Source organism: Molothrus aeneus, chromosome 10 (assembly GCF_037042795.1).
Source record: "Molothrus aeneus isolate 106 chromosome 10, BPBGC_Maene_1.0, whole genome shotgun sequence".
In the NCBI taxonomy this organism is placed as follows: domain Eukaryota; kingdom Metazoa; phylum Chordata; class Aves; order Passeriformes; family Icteridae; genus Molothrus; species Molothrus aeneus.
The window spans coordinates 21,742,176-21,764,581 of NC_089655.1; the positions used below are offsets into that span (position 1 = coordinate 21,742,176).

At 45.6% G+C, this 22,406-nt stretch overlaps 1 protein-coding gene and 1 non-coding gene across 2 annotated transcripts; both read right to left on the reverse strand.

Moving 5' to 3' along the window:
* Nucleotides 1-6: 6 nt before the first annotated feature.
* On the reverse strand, nucleotides 7-12,208 carry MYNN (myoneurin). Its single transcript, XM_066556547.1, has 8 exons — nucleotides 12,160-12,208; nucleotides 11,296-11,591; nucleotides 8,819-9,624; nucleotides 7,075-7,234; nucleotides 5,829-6,007; nucleotides 5,406-5,489; nucleotides 4,896-4,982; nucleotides 7-3,740 (listed from the first exon to the last, which is right to left on the reverse strand). The coding sequence occupies exons 2-8, from the start codon at nucleotides 11,559-11,561 to the stop codon at nucleotides 3,472-3,474; spliced, it is 1,851 nt and encodes a 616-aa protein (XP_066412644.1). The 5' UTR covers nucleotides 11,562-11,591; nucleotides 12,160-12,208; the 3' UTR covers nucleotides 7-3,471.
* Nucleotides 12,209-12,414: 206 nt separating this feature from the next.
* Nucleotides 12,415-12,487, reverse strand: TRNAV-AAC (transfer RNA valine (anticodon AAC)). Its single transcript has one exon. It is a non-coding gene; the product is annotated as a tRNA-Val (tRNA).
* Between the last annotated feature and the right edge of the window lie 9,919 nt (nucleotides 12,488-22,406).

Below are 22,406 nucleotides of genomic sequence, written 5' to 3' on the forward strand. Positions count from 1 at the left end.
ACAAGGTGAGGGAAAATTATAAAACAAGTTTATTAAAGTCTAACATAAAACACTTCAGGCTAAATATGTACAACTCCCTCCCTTCCCAGGGGATTATAAAATTGAGAGTTGAGGTATATACAAATAACAGAGGAAAAATTGTATATACATGGCAGATACTTTAAAAATAATTTAACCAAAAAAAAAATCAGTTATTAGTCCTTATCTGAACTTAGTTCTGCAAGGCTTATTGAGCCTCTCTGGGATCACAGCCCTGAAATCCTTCATGTGGGACTTGTCTGTACTTGAAAATTGTTTTGTAGCACATGATTTCAGAATGTGTGTCATTTGTGCCCACTTGGAGGCACTAATTTAGAAGTAAATGTGATACAAGGAGCTATTCTCACCTAAGTACTTCCAAACAGTCAATTTAGAGACTTAGAGATGCAGATAAGCTATTCAGGCAAAACTTGCACCAACTTCAGTGCAAAATTGACTGAAACAGCAGTGTGGCAAAACATGTCATATTCTTTCTATTACTCTTCATTGAATTATTGAAGTTCCTTCTTTTCTTTTGCAAGGATACATGCCTAAAAAGATTCCATGCTCTCCCATATTAATCCCTTACAGAAATTGCCAATACTGTTATAAGCCTTGTACTTCAAAATGAACCCAGAACCCTTAAGCCTAGGACTTACATGTGCAGCTGATTTCCATGCATCTATTGGCAAAAGGTACAGGTGTAGGTTCAGACCTACAGCCTGAACACACCTACAAATATATATATATATATATATTTATATATATTTATTTATTTAAAATCTATATTCTAGTAAATGAATACAGTTGGTAGAGATCATACCTCAGCAGCTGAGATATCTTCATGAAAGATGAGGATAAAAATCAAGATTTTCAGATGGGGACTCAAGAGTGCAGGGTCACTAAATTATTGCTCCAAGACAAAACTACAAGCCTGTGTATTCTATTAAGAAAGGTTAAAATTGTTGTCTTGTAAAAAATAATGAATATCTTCTTGTCTATAAAGAAAACTAAATGACTAATAAAGCAACTGTTACTGTTATAAGTATCTAAACAAATCCTGTATAAATCTAAGCACTGTATTTTTTAAAAAAGTCTGAAATCTAAGAATACAGTAATAAGCTATAATTTTAGAAATATAAAACCAGTCTAAACAAACACTGTTATGGAATGCATTTTCTATGTAGGAATGTAATTATTGTTTAGGTTTCTCTCCAGAGCTATTCTCTCTCTTGGTCATTTATCCTGGATGTTTATCCTGAGCTGCTTTTCCTCAGGTATCAGCAGCATATCATTAGTTTGTCTTCCAAAGCTGTTTAAATATGCAAGTTATCAGTTGTACAGCGTTTTCTTTCTCAGTATTCATGACTAAACCTATGTCTATCCCAAGATTTCTGCTCTACTTTCAGAGAGAGACAGCAAGGAGGAAGCTTAGTACAAGCTACACACAGTCAAGATCCCAATTTTGTGGTTCTTCAGTCTTAAAAGGCTGAGGAATCCCTCAGGGGCTACACCAACAACAGAAGTGAAAGAGACAAGAGGGAAGACAAAGGGAAATGCCAAAAATAAAATACCAGAGAACTTTATCCTTTGTCTTTTGCCAGCATTATGAACATCAGCTGTTCATAAGTGCTGTGGGACAGACAAGCAGGGGAATTAAAGGCCCTGCAATAACTATCTCCAGTGGGGACAGTGGGAGTGACTCCTCCATTAGGGATGTTCCTGTCGAACATGGCTGTACTCCTGCTGGCCATGGTAGGCCTCATCAGCAAATCTACCATATATTAAAGCATAAAATGTGACCGAGCAGCAGGTTATAGACATGCCCCATACAAAAATGATCAACACAAAGCAGCAAAAGGTCTATTACTTTACAAATACAAACATGGAGGAAGAGAAAAAAAATTACAATCACACTCAGGAGTCAAGGGACAATTTTCAGACTCTTTAAATGAGATCCTTCAAGAAATTTTTCACAAGTCTGTTTAATTAAGGTGCAAATTAATTATTACTCCACGTAGAATGGAATCAGTTAAGAGGTATCTTCTACGCTCTTCTATTTATCAGCGTCTGGACAAAGGCATCGGTGGAAATAAATGCTAGCACCAAGTAAATAACCAACAAAGGACAGCTTTAAATGCATTGTTGGTACAGTATCACGACTGTTTCATTACTGTCTGATGATTACATAAATAATGCTTACAACTGTTAATGGCACAAACTGGCAAAATGGAGTAGAAAAGTACTTCTATTGTCACCTAGTCTTTTATGACCCTACCAAGACATTAAAATGTTGCTTTTTAAATATGTCTGTTGCTAGTAATAAAGCCTGTCTTTACCTGGGCCTTGCTAGGTATCAGTTTTGTGCAGTTACTGTGGGCAAGTGACATGAGAGGTAAAACAACACAAAAGACTTTAATGAAAACAAATCGGTCAAACTCTAACAAAATCTTTCCTGGAAGAATATCAATCTGCTCTGTTGTATTATTCTTCAATGCCTCCTCATTTAGTGTTCACTTATTATTTTCACAGTGAAGGGTGGGATTTATCTCCTCTTTTGTACCTCTTGTCTAGCACAAGAAGCAGCACTACAGCAAAAAAAAAAAAAAAGGATCATCAGCCTCTGATTCATGCCTCACTAATTAACTCACTGCATCTTTTCGCCTCATCTACTACATGCATGTCCCAGTTCTCCTTTTGTTGCTATTTGTGCCAAACCCACAGTGTTTTAAGGATGTGAAAAATAAATCTGGGACAAGATACAACAATATTGGATTCACTTCAAACAAAGAAACAAAGGCAATTTGTTGTAAAGAAGACCCAGAAGTATCCATGCCATTAGGACCCTCCCACTTGCCACACTTCAGACAAAAATTAACCCTCCTTTACTTTTCTTGTCAGGAAAATACACCCAAACCTTTCCCTCTGGTCAGGCTCCACCTGAAGATGGCACTTCTGGCAGCCAGCAGCAAATCTATGCAAGCACCTCAGCAGAGCACTGCCCTGCCTTCACCATGGACCACTCCAGCACCTTGCAGTGCAGGCTTACTAATACATCCAAATTATGATTTCTCCCTACACCTCTGGGTTACTCTCCCTAAACTATCAACTATGGCTTAAAATATCTGTTCTCAAATGACACTGTGACACATCAAATCAGCAGGAACATGGGAAGAGAACTCCAAAGTACATTAACATATGTAACAGAGAATTCTTAAGGCAGGTGTGTTGCCGGAATCATCTCCTGGAAATCAGTGTTAATCACAAATAGAAATCTGATTGTAGATTAGCACAGTCCAGCACTGCACAATGGAAATGCCTTACAGGTGTCTTTACACACAGGAAAACAAAGAACATGTCCAATTCAGAGAGCATGACTGGTTGTTTGTGTTCATCTTACCAAACATTTCCAAGTTCACTACCAAACTACCTGGATGGCTCTGCACTGCTCTGTCAGTACAACTGCTGCAGGAAAATGAACTGAGGTTCTGAATATCCTGTCACAGCAGATCTCAGTAATGTTTCTGATGAAGGGGACTGGCTCCCTGTCACGGGGAGCAGCATCTGATGGTCTTCAGTCCCAATGGGGAGAGGAAGTGCTAAAGACATCTCAGAGGGTTTCACATCTATGGACTCTGATAAAGGACTTTTCTGGCTCTGAATGGATTCTTGTTCGTTGAAAGAATTGTCAAGTGCAGTAGAATCAGGAGAAGTTTCAGGTCCTGTGGAAACAACAACAAAAAAAAAAACCCAGAAAGAAATGTTCAAAAGCTTGTGCAGAGATGCTGTGAATTCCCTTTCCAATGACTGTCAGAGCCAACACCTGGTGTGTCACAGGCTGCCTGGGCAGCTGGGATATTGGTGCTTCCATGTGCTGCAAAGCCAGGCCAGCTGTAAGTACAGTGTAAACATTGGCAATCACATCTGCTGCTGCTTGTAGTGTTACAGCTGGAAGGATGATGCATTCCAACCTGATCTCTACTTGGCATGATACAGAAGATAACAAACCCTAAACATCACAGTGAACAAAATATCTTTGGAGAAAATGTAATCGTGGAAGTTTCCTGGAGATGTTCCTTCCACCCCAGAAAGTCTCCGAACCAGAGCCACATCCAAGCATTCTCCTTTAACTGAAACAGCAGTGTACAAAGTATCATTTGTCTGTAAGCTTCTTTGGAAGACAACATTTCTTAACTCCATGCCAGCTGGATGCATTACAGATTTTATCCAGTCACTTAAAAAATTACCTTCTACTCCTAATTGAAACCCTTTTAGTGGGTTCCTTGCTGCCTTTCTGCTGGAATGCAGCCAGCCACTGCTCCTGGATGGCTCTGTGACTAAGCCACATCAGATATCTGACCCTTCCTCTACCAAAGCATGCTCCAAAGCTGGTATTCCAGGGCTGAGGCACTCCTGGCTGCCTGCTGTCTCTCCACAAGAGCTGGCCTGCCCTGGCAGCTCTCCCAGATCACCCCTCCAGCTCTGCCAGGCCCTCTCCACACTCAGTGCTGCCCTGCCCTCAGCACTGGCTTCCTGCTGCACTGGGGCTTTCCTAAATTCCACGCTGTCTCTGCACAGGGATCATTTTCTCACCCTCTCCCTCCCGGTCCAGATGTACACAGACACCATTTATTCCCTGTTCCATATGACACAGGCAAGGCATTTATGGTCAATACACAAGGATGGACAGAGAACAAGGAGTATGGAGCCAGTGCTGAACAAGGCTGGATATAGATGCTTTTGGCCCTAAAAACAATTACTATCCAAAATTCCTTTGTTTTCTAACTTTAGACTTGGATGAGCAAAAATATTTATTCAGCATGGAAGGAAAAAGAGCTGATGTGGTTTCTTAACCTTTCTTTGCACAAGGAACTCACCTGTGTGAACTTTTGTTTTGTGCTTCTTAAGATTTTTTATATCTGTGTAGGAATTTCCACACATTTCACAGATAAACGGTCTTTCACCTGAAAAAAATTGATTTGGCAGTGAGAACAATCTTGATGTTGAAAAAAAAAACAGTTAGAGACATAGGATAACAGGTTTCAATGTTCTACTTTGAAATACAACTTTGTAACTTTTAATTTGTTTGTGTCTCTATTAAAATAAAATTATTTCCAAAATAATAGTTTAAAAAAAAGCAAGAGGACACAAACATTTTAAGTAAAGCCTCAACCATACATCAACACCTACGCTGTGGCACAGATACTACTCTGAAGGCAATTTAAAAAGTTAATGAATATTTTCTTTACATTATGTTAACCCAGAGATACATAAATTAAGAAACTGTTCTACTTTCAAGTACAGACCAATACAGTGTATTTTAAAGGAAAAAGTGTAAAAGCGGATTATAATTTATGGTGCAGGAAGCAGCTTGTCTGAAAACTGACCTGTATGGGACCGAAAATGTTTATTGAGCTCTCCAGAGGAAATAAAACTCTTTTCACAAATGCCACAGATATATGGCTTCTCTCCTAAAGGAAACACAAGCACATTGTTATTTCAATACTGTCATGGTTTGACCCCCTGTGTTCTCAGAGGTGTATCCATGTCCTCAGTGGCCACACCAGGTGACAATATTCAAATCTGAGCACTGATTGGTTTGACCACAACCTCCCAAAAACTCACTTCCTTATCAAACTTGGACAAATACATAAACCAGAACACACGTCAAGAACAAAACGAAACGAAACAGAGATAATGTCCAATGGGACAAAAACTGGAATCAGAGGAAAAACAACATGAGGAAGGAGCTGGGTGACAATGCCAAGGTGGATTTCTGGCTCGTGCCCCTCTCCAGGAGCCCTTGGTACCTGTGTGTTTGCGGGAGTGGGTGATGAGCGAGCTGGACACGGCGAAGGCTTTGCCGCAGCTGTCACACACGTAGGGCTTCTCCCCGGTGTGCCGCCGCACGTGGTACGTCAGCGTGCTGGCCTGGGCAAAGCGCTGCCCGCAGCGGTCACACACGTACGGCTTCTCCCCGCTGTGCTTCCTGCAACGACACGGAACGTGGCTGGGAGTAAAAATGTGGCAGTGGAAGTGGTGGGTGCTGCTGCCCATCTCTTGTCCCCAGCAAGCCTCTCCTGTCAAAAGGCTGAGTGAACATTCAGGCAATGCAGTCAAATCTCCACTCAACACTCACCGCAGCTTGCTCAGCCATAGAGGCAAGAAAGGCTCTTTTGCAAGGGTTTATTCCAGCAGGGTAACAGGACAAAGGACAAACCCAGGGAAAGAGGAAAACCCCATGGAGCAGGCAGTTTATAAAGGGGAAGGGGTGGGCAGAGGGGCCTGGACTCCAGGGGTAGCAGGGAGCCACCAGGGGTACCAAGCATTGACAGGGGAAGGAGAAACCCGAGGAAATTGCGACACCAAGTCCATGGGGAGACTGTTTTTCCCTTTGGGAGGGATGACTCCATGGTGAGGACGTTAATGTTTCCAGGGTTGAGGGCTTGGGGATTGACCAAGAGGGGAGAATTCATGGGATGCTACACATGAGCAGCACCCAGCCTGAGGGACGGCTGCAGGGAGGGCTCTGTCCCCTGCTCCTCCTGCCACTGCTCTGGGGTACGGCAAACAGGTGACAAGTGAGCTTGGTGTGAGCGCGCCAGGTCCTGGGAGCAGAACTCACGGCACATCCGTGGCTCCCACAGCAGCTGAACTGAACCAAGGCCCTGCTCAGGTGACAGGAACTCAGCATGCTCTGCACTTTAGGGTACTGAAATGTAAGATGATGATTCCTAACATGGGAATATCATTCCTGCTCCTGCCAAAACTGCCAAAAGGCCCACACAGACAGCAGTGAGAACTTCCCTCACTTCCCACCACAGAACTCTCTCCTCTCTGGGGCTACAAGTGGTTTAAAAGAAGGATGCTGGACTCAGGCTGTACATTCATCCAGCATAAATCTCCTCCTTAATGAGCAACTACATCCATACAATTATTCTGTTAGGCATTGTAAGAGAAGTCCCATGAGAAAAGAAGCAGAAATCACACTGGAGTAAATGTTTCTGTTTAAATAAACCCAAGGATAAGCACTTGCAGGATCTCACTTGTGCCTACCTGGCGTGGATCTTCAGGTTGCTCGAGGTTGCAAACTGCAGGTTGCAGACATCACATTTGTAAGGCTTCTCCTCTCCATGGTGCATCCGGCTGTGGAACACCAGCTGGCACTTCTGGGCAAAGCCTTTGTCACACAGTTCACACTTGTATGGCTTCTCCCCTGGTGAAAAACAACACCCTCGTGCTCTCTGTATTTACATAAGAAAGCTTTGCAATCCATGACCTGACCAAAGCTCAGGTGTCTGTTCTAATACTTCTTACAAACAACATCTTGGAAAATCCTGTAATCAGTCCACTGAAGTGGAACGTGCTAGAACACAGAGGATAACAGGACTATTTTTTAACACGTTATGTTTGGGGGGGGAAAAAAAGTAGTAATGTTTTTAATAGTGACAGCTTCTCCACATTATTTTAAGAATGCTGCCACTTCAGTTTCAGAGTCTTTGCTGGTTATGTCTGTTTAACATTCTGAATATTTAAAATTAACAAATCATCTGCTTTTTCTTGCTTGTCCAACAGCAACAGGTCTTCAACATACAGTCTAGTGCTCCCTAATTTCTCATTAGTGTCTGGTGCAGAATGGTACTATTTATGGACTATTTATGTCCTCTTAGAGGTGAATTGTCTCCTGTAAGGGCTTGTGCAACTCTACAGTCCTGGAAAGTATAAAAATGCCTTTCTCTGCCACTCTGTGCAGTGCCCAATCAAATCTCATGAGTAAATAGGGTACATAATAACTTCAAAAGTAAAAGTGTAAGACATCTAGCATGCCATTGAGCAACCAACACCATGGAATTCTCTCCCCACTCTTGCAAAAGTTCCCAGGACAATACCCTCAGAGGTACAAAGTACAGCCAGCATTCCTACCAGCACTGTCCCTGAATCCTGCAATCAAGCTCCACCTCGTGTGTGAATCTTTGCTTAGACCCTGTCTGACAGAATTTGAAACTCTCTCCCTAGGTCACAGGAAGAGCAGGATGTTCTCCTGCAGCTGTTCCTCAACATTTTCACAGCTTCCTGGAAAAACTGTGACCTCTGCTCAGAGCTTTCCAACATACAGAACATATGGAAAGACAAGCACAGGACTTCTCCCCTGCATCTTCCCAATTAATTGTTCATCACCTTTTTAAGTCAGACATACTGGATTAAAATATTTAAGTGCTCCTAAGTGATTTCTCTTGGATGCTTGATATGACATAAGCTCCTGGTAATGTCACTGAATGCAGAGAATATAACACCATCACACATTTCAGCTGCACATCTATGAAATAAAATCCCAAATGTTGTAGCAATTCAGCCAACCTCCTACCTTTCTGAAGACCCTATGGGACAAGTTATAAGACTGAATTTTTTCCCCACTCTTGTTCACAAACATATATTAAGTTTTCAAGTTTAAAAAAAAGCAACAGAAAATCTTGTATCAAGTACAGCTCACTTTTCACGCTCTACTAACAGTGGTTTTTGGGCACTCCACCACTCTACAGAGCTAAAGGGCAGCCAGCTCTCCTAAGTCTTTCCAGAAATCAAAATGTTCAGACTAATGAAGTCCTCTCCAGCTATTGAAACTATGATTTAGTACTGAAAAATGCTGAAACATTTCATGTTATTTGGGTCTACCCCTGCATGCACAGCGACAGCAGACAAGATTTCAAGAGGAAGAAGTCAGAATCTTTCTAGTCCTGCATTCCCAGGCTGTGTGTGATCCCAGGCCTCCACAGCCCACGAGACACGGCCAGTGGCTTACCTGTGTGAGTTCTTACATGTGTTTTCAACTGATTGCACTGGGTGAAGGCCTTCCCACAGAGCTGGCACACGTAGGGCTTCACCCCTTTGTGTATCCTCATGTGCCGCCGGAGGCTGCTGGCTTCGGAGAACACCTTCCCACATGTGTTGCACACCGGCTTGGCTTTGGAGAACTTCTGCTCCAGCTCCTCCCCTGAGCTCTCCAGCTGGTAAGTGCTCTTGTCACTGGCTATGTTGGACATGCAGTGCTCCTTCAGGGCACAGCTCTGCTGAGGCTTCCCCCGTTTCTGTTTGGCTGCCATGCTCTGGGCCAGGATGTCCTGTGCCGCCAGCGTTTCGCTCTCCACCACCGCTGCCAGCTGCAGCTCTGAGTTATCACTGCCCTGGGCAGCCTGCTCTGTTATGTGGGTGGCCAGCTTATTTGCATCTAAAAACATCTCAAAGGATGTGTTCTCAGCCGCCTCGTTCTGATAGTGTAGGGATTTATTCTCCGTGCTTTTGGGGGGGCTGAAATTCTTCTTTCGCTTTTTGGCTTGAGGAGATTTCTTTTCTAAAGCTGCTTTCTTTGCCTGGGGTGGAACCAGCTCCGTAGCAGCAGCATCTTCCTTCTCCTCCCGATTGTTGTAATCTCGGAGAGTCAGGAGGCAGGTCTGCTGGTTCATTTCAACATTCCCAGTGATACTGGATGTCTCTGTGGAAGAGGGATTAGCAATAAAAGCAAAGTCTTCCATCTTGATCTTGCATTTAGTGACCACTTCTTCTACTTTGAGATAGTCGGCAGCCTGGTGAATCTCTTTAACATTCCAGCTGCAAGGAAAAAAGACTAGGGTGAAACATTCTGGACAAAGTAAACATTTGTTCTGCACCAACTGTATCACAAACAGACACAGAGCTGCAAAAGAGTTATACTGTCAGAAAACATAACTTTGAGAACACATAGCAACATTTAATTTAATTTCTCGGTGCTGTAGTGTCACAAGGCTCTAAACTGTCAGTTATTCCTGAACTGCAGGTCTGTGTCTAGTGGGGTCTGCAGACCCTCAAACTGGGCATTTTATTTTAGTTACAAGCCTCTTGTAGAATTTTAAGTTAAAAGTCAACTTGTAAGGTGGTGAGGCCAAACATGGGCTTGTTGGTCCAAACAGCTCAGAATTAACAGCACAAAGGGATAAAACACTGGAAAATAAAATACATAAAACACCATTTCATAAACCTTCTGGCCAAGGTCTCAGGTAATTCACTGGGAGTACATTCACCTCAGCACTTCCATGGTAGGTATTAATCTTGTTTTATAAAACGATTTGCAAACAGCCTTAATTCTGTATCAGCTGCACACAGAAACCAGTAATACAAGGAAATCCTCATTTAAACCACTACACTCTGTTTTTCAGTTCCTGCCACACATGCCTTGATGGTTTAGGAAAAAATGATCTGGAAAAGGTGGCAACATGTACCATGAGTGCATTTATGGATTTACAGCCCTCTAAAGAGAGATTTGTGGTAAACAACCTCATTCTAACAATAAACAACTTGCCACAATTACTCCCCATATGAGTACAACTGTTTCAGTATCTTGTACTATGTGAGTGCAAGATGGACAGATGGACATCAAGAACCCTGCACAGTTCTGCTCACATGTAACTGGCAAAGCACCAATCACTAACTTCAGCTCTGCTGCTGTTAATGCCTGTATTAAAATTAAAACACCAATTAAAAACTAAAAAAATAAAACACTAATTAAAAACACCACCCTGCATCTGTGTACTTAAATTACTGAGTGTGAGTTTCCACACTTCAGAAATGAAAAGTTTTTAAGCCTACATTTGACACCAGACATTGAGAAAGAAGTAAAAAATCCTGGACTTGGTACTTCTACATAGCCACACCTCCCTTATGAGAGACATCTCTTTTGCTGAGAAAAAGGCACTCCAAAGAAAAATCATCCTCACTGTATGTGAAGCAACACAACAGGCACGAAGTCAATGCAGTAATGAGGGCAAACACTTTTTCTGTGACTCCTTTTGGGCAATGTAATATAAAATTTTAAGTAACAGATCATGCAAATTTTAACAAATGTGACTCTTAAAACCTTGCCTATCCTTATCCATCCCTCAGACTTAGGTCTCTACCACATTCACAGTTCCTGTGTGTTTTTGGAAAAAAAGGACTACTGTAATTCACCCCCACACAACACTTGTCCTTCCCTCTCCTGGTTATCATGCAGGATGTTTAATCTCCCCCAAAGCAGACAGAAACAGCAGGAGACTGAAACTGTCAGTTAGTGAAATATCAGACAACATACCTTTATTTTGGCACTCACATATCATAGGGTATTTTAAAGCATACAAACAGGTGAACTTCAAGTTGTTAATATTCATCACATCCACTGCTATTTCTTTCTCCAGACCTCATTACAAAAAATCCAGTTTTGCCTTACCACAAAGTTCATTTCCCTATTCCCCTTAAAGAGCATGTTACCTGTCAAGGTTTAGGTTTCCCGTGTAAATAAATTCCAGGAGCTTTTGGAATCCATCAGCTTTCACTTGAGTCTGATCCAAGACAACGTTGTTGTCAGATGCGTCTCTGTAAAAGGCCCCAAAATACTCGCTGAAGGAGGCAAGCACATTCCTGTGTGCTTTGAACTGGAATTCCCCGATGACCACGGTGCAGTCGCAGAGGAATCCGGCCTCTCGCTGCTTGTTCAGCCTCTCCAGCAGGTGCTCACAGTGATGGGAATACTGCATCTTGACAACGCGCTGCAGACACTTCCTGATCTGCGAAAGCAAAAGGAAAAAAGAAATCAATTTATATGCAAGATTTCACCATTTACCCCTTAACAGAGTCAGTGTCCGGACCTGCCCGCGCTCACTCAGGACAGCCCGGCAGCAGCAGGGACAGCGCGATGGTGGCTGCTGCTCGAGCCGGGGCGCCGCGGTTCCAGCGGGGAACGCGGGCAGAGCCCGTGCGCTCCCGGCCCCCCCGGGATTAGCTCGGCTAAGCCCGGTTCTTGTCACACCGTGTCACACCCGGGCCCCGAGGAGCGGCCCGCGGCTCGGACCGGCCAGCGCTCAGTGCGCGGGGCGGTCGCTCCTGGGCAGCGGCACCGGGGCTGTGGAGCGCTCCCCGCTCGGTGCCGGCGCGGCCCCAGGCCCGGGGTTTGGCCGCCTCGGCAGCGGACGGGGAGCGGTCCCCGCACCCTCGCGGCGCCCCCGGCCCGGCCCCGCCGCCGGACGGGACGGAGCGCGCAGCGTCCGCAGCGCCCTCCCCGGCTCGGCCGGCCCGGCCCCGCTGCCCCCGCGCCCCCCGGCCCGGCCCGGCCCGAGCGCCGCGGCCCCCGCGCACCTGCGGAGCGGAGAGAGGGCTGAGCGCTGCGCTCAGGCCGCCATGTCCCGCTGACGCCGCCGCCGCTTCCGGGACGCGAGTTCCGGCCTCCGCACCGGGGGCGGCCGGCGAAATTGCGGAATAAAACGGGTTTAACATTCCTGCTAGGCCGCGCCGCGGCTTTAAATAAAACAACTCTGGCGCGGAGATTGAAAAGGCGAGAGCAGTGCGCACTGCGGCCCGGCAGGAAGAGAAAAAAAGAGCCGCCTCGGCTGGTGTTTCCGCCCGGTTTCGAACCGGGGACCTTTCGCGTGTTAGGCGAACGTGATAACCACTACACTACGGAAACGCCGCTGGAGAGGGCTTCTCCAGTTACAAGTGTAATGCTATTCCATCCGCCCGTCCCTGCTTTCCCTCCATTGTCTGTCCCGCTGTCCCCTCCTGTCTGTCCCTGCTGTCCCAGCTGTCCCCTCCCCTCCTGCCCCGCACCGTGCCCGGAGCCCCGCACCCCACGGGCCCCACCACACGCCCCCGGGACCCGCAGCCTCCCCCTGGCCCCTGCCCGGCCCCAGCACCGGCAGGGCACCCCCTGTGTGGGGCTCTCCAAGTGTGCCAGGTGCTCTCCACGCACACGAGGAGTGACAGCACCGGTGGGAACCAGACATTTCAAGGAAAAGGGAATGTTTGGCACTGCTGGCAGGGCAGGGCAGTGATGAACCAGCGGACTGGAGAGCCGGGAGCTGGGCATGGAGTGTGTGACATCTGGCAGCATCTGCTCTGCAGGCCTCTCGCCACAGCTGGATCTGGAGAATGGGGAAGTGACTAATCCTTCTGGATTTTCTAGTGCACCAGGAACTGAAATAACAGCAGAAGCTACAGAAGGGAATGTAGTTTTGCCACTTTTTGCAGAGGTTAATATAAGCCAAACTCCAAGTGGTGGAAAGATGCATCCTATAACCTTCTCTGAGCAGCTGAAGTTGCCTGGATTGTGAACAGGTCAAATGCATTCCCAGAATTTCTTTCAAAACAAAACACATAATTGAAGTGTACACATTCCCAATGTCATTTACCTGGGACATCCCCAATATACCTTGACCAAAGATGTTGGTGAGAGGCCAGAGATGCTGGTGTTGCCATGGAGACCAGGCTGGAAAAGTGCTTGTCCAATACCACTGCATTTTGTTTGATTCCTGTACTTATCCAGAAAAGCGTGGGATTGTCGTGTCCTGGGGAAATGGGAGGCTGTGGGGCAGAAATGGCAGAGCTCTCCCCTGAGCAGGCTGCTGTGCCAGCTCTGTGTGTCAGCCCAGCTGTGCCCCCACTCTGTCTCCAGTCTCAGCACAGGCTGTGTGACAGACTCAAACCACAGTGTCACCCACAGTGACAATCAGTGACACCAATCCCTGAAGGCTACTGCTTTGCTCCTGGTATTTTCCAGTTTTTGGACAGCTGTGAGCTCTCAGATTGTGTAACATGGATTGTGAAAGTGGCACTTCACGAGTCACAGGAGTTCAGGAGCTGCTTGTACAAGGCAGTAAAAAAAAATTATGTGTGCCTCAGGCTTAAGAAAGGGATGACTAAGAATCCCAGCAATGTGGAAAAAACTTTCCACCTTCCATGACATTATGGCTCAGAATCAAAGGTTTAATTGTCCTGAAAGCCTCTTCCACCCTCCTGATTTTGGCACAGAGTTGCCAGGGATTGGCAAGTTCTGCTCCAAATCTATCATGAATGAATCATCATCATGTTGGCTTAAGGACTTCCACTCCAGTCCTGTCTTGTATTTTCTGGCGGCCTCTCCCCTGGAATTTAGCTGAATACATGGTCCCAGGTGTTGAGGTAAAAGTAAGAGTTTCTCCTAGGAAGATTTCAATTTGGATTTCAGAAGGCTGCTTGTGCTGAGCCTAACACAGTGCACAGAAAATGTTTCTAAAATAGGTGTATTTTTAGAACAGATTTTCCTTAACACTTCCTGAAAAAGAATCCAAGATTACAGCTACCTGGGAGCAAGCAGGGAGAAGCCTGTGTCTGTAGCAAATCAGTAAAAATCATAGCATCTAGCACAATTTATTCCTTCTTGGTCAGTGAACACATCTTTCTGAATAGATATAAAATACATTTTTAAAGAGGCTCTTTACCAGACCAATCTTGCACAGCATATGTACAAGATCTCTACACTATTATTTCACACTCCTTTGCACTTGCAAAACTCCTTGCTTTTCCATGGAAATCGCAGGGTGAAAAAGCAAACACACAAAAGCCTCTCTGAGGAACAGGAGGCAGCAGAGGGGTCCGAAGTGAATGCTCCAGGGAGCACCGCAGGGAGCATCCGCCCTGCACAAAGAGAGGTCAGGCAGAGATGAATAAAGATGAATAAAAACCATCATCCAACACAGCATGGGACGGGGAGGAGGGGGATGCTGGGGTTGGCCCAGCCCTCCTTTGGGGAACGGTGCGAGAGGACTGGCCTGGCTCCTCATTCAGGGATGCTCTTGTGGGACGGCATGAACCCGAACGCAGGCTCCAAATCCTGGTACCAGCCCCTAAATCCTGATACCAGCCTCCAGATCCCGGCACCCGCCCCCGAACTGCAAGCACCACTTTCCAAACCCCAGGCACCAGCCCCCAGATCCTGTTGCAAGCCCCGGGCCCGGGTCGCCGGTCCTGTCCCAGCCCCAGCCCGCGTCTCCCGGGTCCCGAGCCGCGGCGGGGAACGCGCGCTCCCTCCCAGGCGCGCTCCCTCCCAGGCGCGCTCCCTCCCAGGCGCGCTCCCTCCCAGGCGCGCTCCCGCGAGCACGCGGCGCGTTCCAAACTCCCGCCACCCACCGCGCCCCTCCCCTTAATCCCATTATAGCCAACGGCAGCGGAGGAGGGCGCCCCTCTGACCAATGGGAACGTGGAGGGCGTGACCGCGGGGTATAAGAGTGCGAGCGCGGCGCTTTACGGCCTGTGCCGGGGTGGGCAGGCCCTATGGCCCACTAACCCTAATGGCGGCCGCGCCCCTCACGCTCGCCCGCTGTTTTACTCGCTGACTTTCAGCGGGCGAAGGAAGCGGCCCAGGGGAAAGGGGGTGGGGGAAAAGAGTTCCGGTCTCAAAAAAAGCCAGCGAGGGGGATCCACACCCCGGCCCACCCTGGGGTCCCTGTCCCTTCTCCGAAACCGGGGATGCTCCCGCCCTCGCCCCTCGTGGAGGCCGCGGTCGGCGGGCTCAGCGCCGCTGCCGCCGCGAAGAGTTCGGCTCTGTCAGCCTCGGCGGCGGCCGGGAGCAGAGGGCCGGCGCGCCCACCCTGGGCAGCCGGGGGACCCCAGCAGAACAAAACGGGCGCGGCGCCGCTGGGCGCTGAGCAGCCGCCGCCCCCCGAGACGTGGGGTGCGCGGCCGGCGCCGCCCCGACACCCCCAAACCCCTCCGGCCCCCCGGGGTCGGGGCATCCAGGCGGCCCCCGGCTCTGCTGGGCCGGCCGGGGATGCAAAGGGAGCCCCCGAAACGTCGGTCCCCGCCGAGATTTGCCGTGCGCTGCCCTCGGAGTGCGGGCGGCGGGAGGGATGCGCCCACCGCAGCCCAGATCTTATCTAGGAGAGCCCTGCGGTGATGGAAGCTCAGGAATGCTGAATTTTATTCATCGAGTTCAAGAAATGTTGGGTTTTACTCATCGATTTCGGCGGCGAGGAGCTGAATTTGTGAAAACTGAAAGACAGCGTGGAGAGCTAGGGACAAATACTTCGCTGCAGTGAGGAGCAAGGATTGTGAGGGGAAGGTGCTGTGGCTTGTCCTCCCTTAGCAACTCCTCTTCCTGCGCTCGGGCTTTGGCACTGCCGTGAAGAAACACTGCAATGTGTGCCAGGGGCACAGCACCGAACCTGCCTTTTTAGTGCCAGGGGCACAGCACAGAACCTGCCTGCAGAGTGCTGAGCCCCAGCTCTGTCTGCCTGATGGAGAAATGCCCAGAGCCCATCCTGTGCCATCACCATCACAGCAACTGGTTGCTCAGTTACCTCTGCTGTTAGTTTTGACCATAGCGAAACCTTCTTGCTGTTTCTGGCATCAAGCACTTACAGAAGGTACACCAGACATGCGGGCACGTGCGGGATGCAGACACAGCCCTACGAACTGGGCTTGGGCATCATCAGTGCTCATTTACCAATGCTCCGTTAATATCCTGAGCGTTTGACCAGTGCCATCTTGTGGCCTTCTGCTTTTTTTTTTTTCCTTGCACAGAGGATGGAAGTGAACTTGGGTACTCAATTTTTTTATTCTGTTTGAAAGAAACATTCCGCGGCCAGAATAAACAGAAACAGAAGAGGCCGACCCCACACACTTGAAGATATGTAGGGCTTTTCTGGTACTGGAATCTGACTTTGCTTAATAAATCTGATCCAGCTAAAACTAGTGTTGGCTCTGCTAATGGTAATGTTCTTTCTTAGTTCAAACAATTGTGTTTTCACTGTTTTATCTTGTTTCCAAGCAACAGCTTTCGCTTAGCATCAAATACTTCATTTCAGACTCTCAACTAAACATGCAGAGCCAAGATATTTAGTGTGCTTAGGACACGGTTTTTCAAATGAAACTCTACTTGACTTACAATTGTCTCTCTGAAAAAAAAAAAGTCTTCTAAATATACCTGGTTTAGTGGCATTTTAAATGATTTTTTTAGCTGCCCCTTCTAAAAGGGATGGCAAGCTGAAACTGCCAAATTTCTATAGTCATAATAAAGTATGTGCTCTGCAGAACCACATGTCGGAGAGGAAATGCTAATGAATCAGAACATGGTATACTTTTGTTTCCATTTATTTATGGTAGCAAGGAAAACTGCAACACGACATTGTTGCAGACAGGGCAACAAATGGAGCTGTAGGTACAGCTTGCTACTGCTTCTGAACAGCCTGCCCTACCTGCCCCAGTGAAACAGGCCAAAAACGTGCTAATGTGGCATTTCAGGAATGCAAACAGAAGCTCTCAGCTCTTTCACTCCTGAAGTGTTTCAAACCGTTTGCAAGTGTGTCAAAGGAATTGTATTCAATGTCTCTCCTCCGAGCAGACAAGAAAAAAAGTTGCCTGGCAGCTAGCAGTAATTATCTGCCCCAGCAGCAGCTCCGTCTTCTATCATCTGGCATTAAGTCAATTTTCTTCCCCCAGGATACAAGTGCTCCTCTTAATATCTCCGGATTTGTTAAATTTCAACATATTTTTAAAATCCTGTTTATGTTTGGGAGAAGAGGCGGTGTTATGCTCAGTAGAGTTCCGAAAGGGCGTTCTTGAGGGTCGCATTCTGTCAGTTTGGGGTTTAGGGTCGCACATCCTGGGTGACTTGTGGAGTGCCAGATGCTCAGGAATCAGCACCGAGTGTTCAGGAGGTTCTGTAGCAGATGTTTAGGCTGAGCTTTCAAGGCCAGCTGGCTCAGGTGTGTTTAAGGCGGCATTGCTGCCGTTCGAGGTCAGTCACACGACATTTGCTCTGTCAGGCTGACCATTGCTCTGTCAGGCTGACCATGCTCTGGCCAAAGGTGACCAGCCCTGCGTGTCCTCCAGCAGGATGAAGTGGCCTGGCTGCACTCCTGTGTGCCTGGGGCTGCCTTCCTTTTGCATGGTCATCTTCTGGTGTGCTGTTTCTGAACACCCCAGAGCTTTCTGTCCCTGTGGGAAAACGGATCCTCTTCTGTGGAGAGCCTAGGAAAAAAAATCAGCCGAGCACGGATGCAATCCTTTAGGGGATCCCATAGGACTGGTGGGCTAGCAGGAGGGGTAGCATTACAGTGCTGTGCAAGCAGCTCTGGGGGCGTTTTGGGAGCTGACAGAGCTGGGGCCCCCGAGGGGACGAGCACTCCCCCCCCATGAGTGCATTTCCAAGGCCCATTTCCAGCTGTGGGGCTGTGGCAGGCGCGGTCCTGAGCTGTGCTCCGCTCCTGCCTCCACCTTGACCTCTGCTTTCAGCCTCCTCTCAATGCCTTGCCCTTTTTCACTCCCTGCACATGAAAGCAGCAGGATTTTCTCTTACACTGCTTTCATTAATCTGTTCCCAGTGCAGGTTTTAGCTTTCTTGCATTAGTTTAAAAACAATCATGGTTGTTTGGGCTGGATGCGATGTGTCAGTGCATAACAAACAAAGCAAGGAAGATTTAAGATTTAAATCAGTGTAAGAGGATTGTAAAGATGGACAAGTATAGATTCACAAGTTGCTGTGACTTTGTGTGCAAATTTAAACCAGACTTTGCCATGTATTTGAAACAACCAACAGAAAAGCTGGAGTTTTTTCACTTTCTGAGAATTCTGCTAAACACTTCCCAAAGTTGTTGGCAGAGGTGACAGCACACACAGAGTCTGTAAGAACAGCAGGAGCAGAGTTAACATTGTACTGAGATACTGAGTCCAACAAAACAGTTCAAGTTGATCTTGCTTATGAGGCAACAAAAAGTGTCTTAAGGAAAAATAATAATAATTATCAAAGAGTAAAGAATGGTTTAATTCAAAGACTGTTTAACCTCCGACAGGTCTGGCAAACATTAATAGATCCCTACTCTAATTCTGTTTCTAGATTGCCTCAACAAGGGATACCTATAAAATGTGTTGGATGTAGTATCTAAGGATATTTGTCAGGAATTGGAATGGAAGAAGCATATATCTCAATTATCTATACATAAGTAATTCAATGTTAAAGTGAAGACATGCAATTAAATCTTTGTAAATACTAGAAACCATGGACTAAAGATTGTGTAAAAATGTAATAAACTTTTGTGTCTTTCTTTGCCCAGGTCTCTGCATTCAGCTCAACTCACCCAAGCTGGGAAGTTGTTTTGTCCAACAGAAGTTTGGAAAAACCAACCAAGTGCCAAACCTCTGGCAGGAGATGCTGGGAGAGCCGCTCTGGCTCCTGGTGCTGTGCTGGGTGACTCTGCCCTGTCGGTGGGTCAGGTCAGGTCCATTTTCCAGGCAGAGCTTTGTATTGCATGGCTGTGCTCAGGCACCTGGGGCACGGCTTTTACCTCCTGAATTTACAGTTTTCAGGCTGCAGAGGCATGCTCGTAACTTGGGCCAATGGTATTTTTAAATTAAGCTATATTAGTTAATTTTTTAAAGTTTGTGTGTACTCAGCTCTAGCTGCAGTGCTGAGTGAAGCCTCCCAAACTGTCAGATCTGTACCCAATGAATTTGTCAAAGTCTGGATCCGTGTTTACTTCCCAACTGGATCAGACCTGAAAATGACAGGGGCTCAGGAGCAAAAAGGACTTTTTTCCTCCTCTCTTCGGTCACTTGAGTTTTGTATTTCAAAGATTTCAGTCGGAAGAGCTGATCCTCTGTGGCTGCTGAAGCCTTTGTTCTGCACGTCTTATCTGTGCTGTTATCTCTTGCTGCTGATCCTATTTTTCCAACAGTAGATGGCAACAGCCATTCGTTTGTAAAACACTGGAGTGAAACTCGGTGCGTTACACAGTTTAATGTGCAAAGAGAGGAATTTAAGTGAAACTATGTGGAAATAGTTGGTTGTTTTGGGGTTTTTTTGGTGTTTTTTTCCCCTTTTTAAAAGTACAGACAAACTGCTATTAAATGGAAATGTTTGCAAATTAAATAAATTCTGATTATGGTATCCAATTCAAAGGAAAAATTTAAAAAATGTTATTTAAGCCTCACAGGAAGGCACTAAATTGAATTGTCATCCCTATGTAGAAAGTATTCTATATTTTATGTTCTATAAACTGAAGTGATTAAGAAATGTTGGTTAATGCTAGATTTTTATTCCCTTTCAAATTTGCTCAAAACACTACTAATTTGCAGTTTACGTTTGGTTGAGAAAATAATTAAAACATATCTTTGTGCAAATTAAAGAATTTTATTTCCTGTCTATCCTGTTTAGGATTCACCTTGGCAAAGTATTTTGACAATTTGACCCCATTGAAAACAACGTCAGAGATCAGCATTTGCAGATATCAAGTTTTACTTTTGCCTCTAAAAATGCATTGTATGATTTGAAACTAGATGTGCAAACGTCAGGCTTTCCAGTGCACAGCAATGTGTTCAAGGATAAATTGCTTTCCAAGTTTCTCATTTATTTAAATAAATTTACTGTTTGCTTTTGTGGAATATACACTTTGTTTCCCAGAAACGAACGTGGGAGCTGTGTGAGTGAGGAAGGTAATCATCTAAAACAAAGTTATAACCAAGTCACAGGACTTTTGGGAATTTTACAGCTGCAAACCGAAGTTCTCGTGCATTATCACAGCGTTCTGCTTTGCCACGATAACGAGTTTAAAGGCTGGAATTTCTCTGTTTTTATTGAAAAGATAATCAGACTTTTGTACATTAATGATGGGCTATTGGCAGCTCTGATAATTTCATAGGAAGCATTTTAGTGTGGCAATTAGTATTTTAATAAGGTTTTTCCCTATTCCTGTATTTGGCATTATCTGAATTGTACAGTTGGGCTCTTCACTGCGCTCCGTGGGGGACAAAACAAGGGAGGAAGGATGAAAAGGGACTGAAATGAAGTGCTGAGAGGGGTTTGGTCCCAGGACTGCTACTGACTCCAGATGTGCCCTTCTGAGCAGAGCAGTGGGAAGGATCCCGGCGCCCTTTGGAGGCTGAGGATGGGAAATGCTGAGCAGAGCTCTCCTGCTCTCCCTGCCCGGGCCATCGAGCCCTATTGTTTCCGGAGAGCCCGGCCATAAAACTGTCCTCTAGCTCACGAACTTCCAGCATCAGCAACATTTACCAAATCACCGTGCTTCAACTTTTTCCTCGCCGGTTCTGAGCCTCCTAAAGAGCAGAATTCCATCACTTCTTTCATCACTCTAATATTCCTTTAAACAACTGTATCATGGGATCTATTGTACTTAGCTGTAGTATGTCTACCGTACAGCCCATGTTTTTCATCACAGGAAGCAGCTTGAACTGCTTATAACACATGGAGTAGATATTTGTCTTGTTTTAGAACAGCTTTATATCGTTCAGCTGCCTTCACAGCCTCTTCTGTGTCTGAAGATAAGTACGTTTAAGGATAATCCTGAAGTTTTTATCTTCTGCATCGCCAGCCCGCACTTTCGTTACCACTCCATATTGCTCTGCTCCAGGCAGCTTTGAACAGCCCTAGCTTGACAATTAAGGGAGTGAACAGGCAAAACTGCTAATTTCTCCCCCTTTCCTTCCACTCTTATCTCGTATTCTCTAAGGTACACCTCTTTATCTACGTGTTTCCAAGAAGGTGTTCAATTAATAACTCAGACAAGTCAGAGCTGATAGGATCTTTTGATGTATTAATTTAACCCTTCCTTTCAAACAGACTGCCAGAAAAATCACTGTTTTCATGTTTTCTCTATTTATTCTAGCTGGATTTTTTAATTGAAGTTGCATGCTGTAGTCCTTTGATTCTGCTCCCAAGAAATTATCAGGGATTACAGTAGTGGCCTTACAGGTAACGGGGGTTCTCACTGATGTCTTGAATAGTGGCTTTCTTCTCTATTAATGTTGATTTTAAATTGTTTTTATTTACAGCAAAAAGATAAACCCACAGACGTAGCCAGGCAGGATATAGAAATGGTGGTGGTTGTTACTCAGTTTGCTGTGTTTGGGTTTTTCTCTGATAATAAGAATGCAGCTTAGCTGATGGGTAAAACAAAATTAATTTTCAGTGGACAATCACAAGACTTGTCCAAAGGCAGAGGTTTATTGGTGTGTATTTGTGAATGATTTAGCAGTTTAGAGAATGATGCTTAAAATTTCCAGTTCTTTCATTAGGCATGAAGGACAATATGTTCAGCTTCCAGCAGTGCTGGTCTTGCAGCAAGTTTAAACTTGCAATAAGAACTAAGCTGATTTGATATTATCAAAAGAAATCCTATTATAGACTCTTATCTACAGTTCAAATTGATCTTGTCCTGAGAAGCAACTCCTCTCCTGTGAGCAGTGAGATGCAGAAAAACCACAGTCCCTGTTGGCTAGAACTGGAGATGAGGATGCCCCACTCCACAGAGCTGCAGGTTGTTCAGTGAACATGAAATGAATAAATTTCCCTGATAAAACAGGCAACTAACTCACTAAAACATGATGCTCTATACTGAAAAAAATCTTTAAGATGTATCTCAGGGAGCCTTTTTTTTTCTGCTTTTTCTTTTTTTTCTATTGGAATTGAAGCTAATGATTCTTTATTGATGCTTTAATCCCAAAATATTATTTACAAAGTATTTTATAGCTTTTTATTCTTATGACTTACAAGTGAATTTTCTAATTGCTTTCAGAGAAAGTAGTCACTGTGAATTTGAAACTAAATTTTTGGCAAA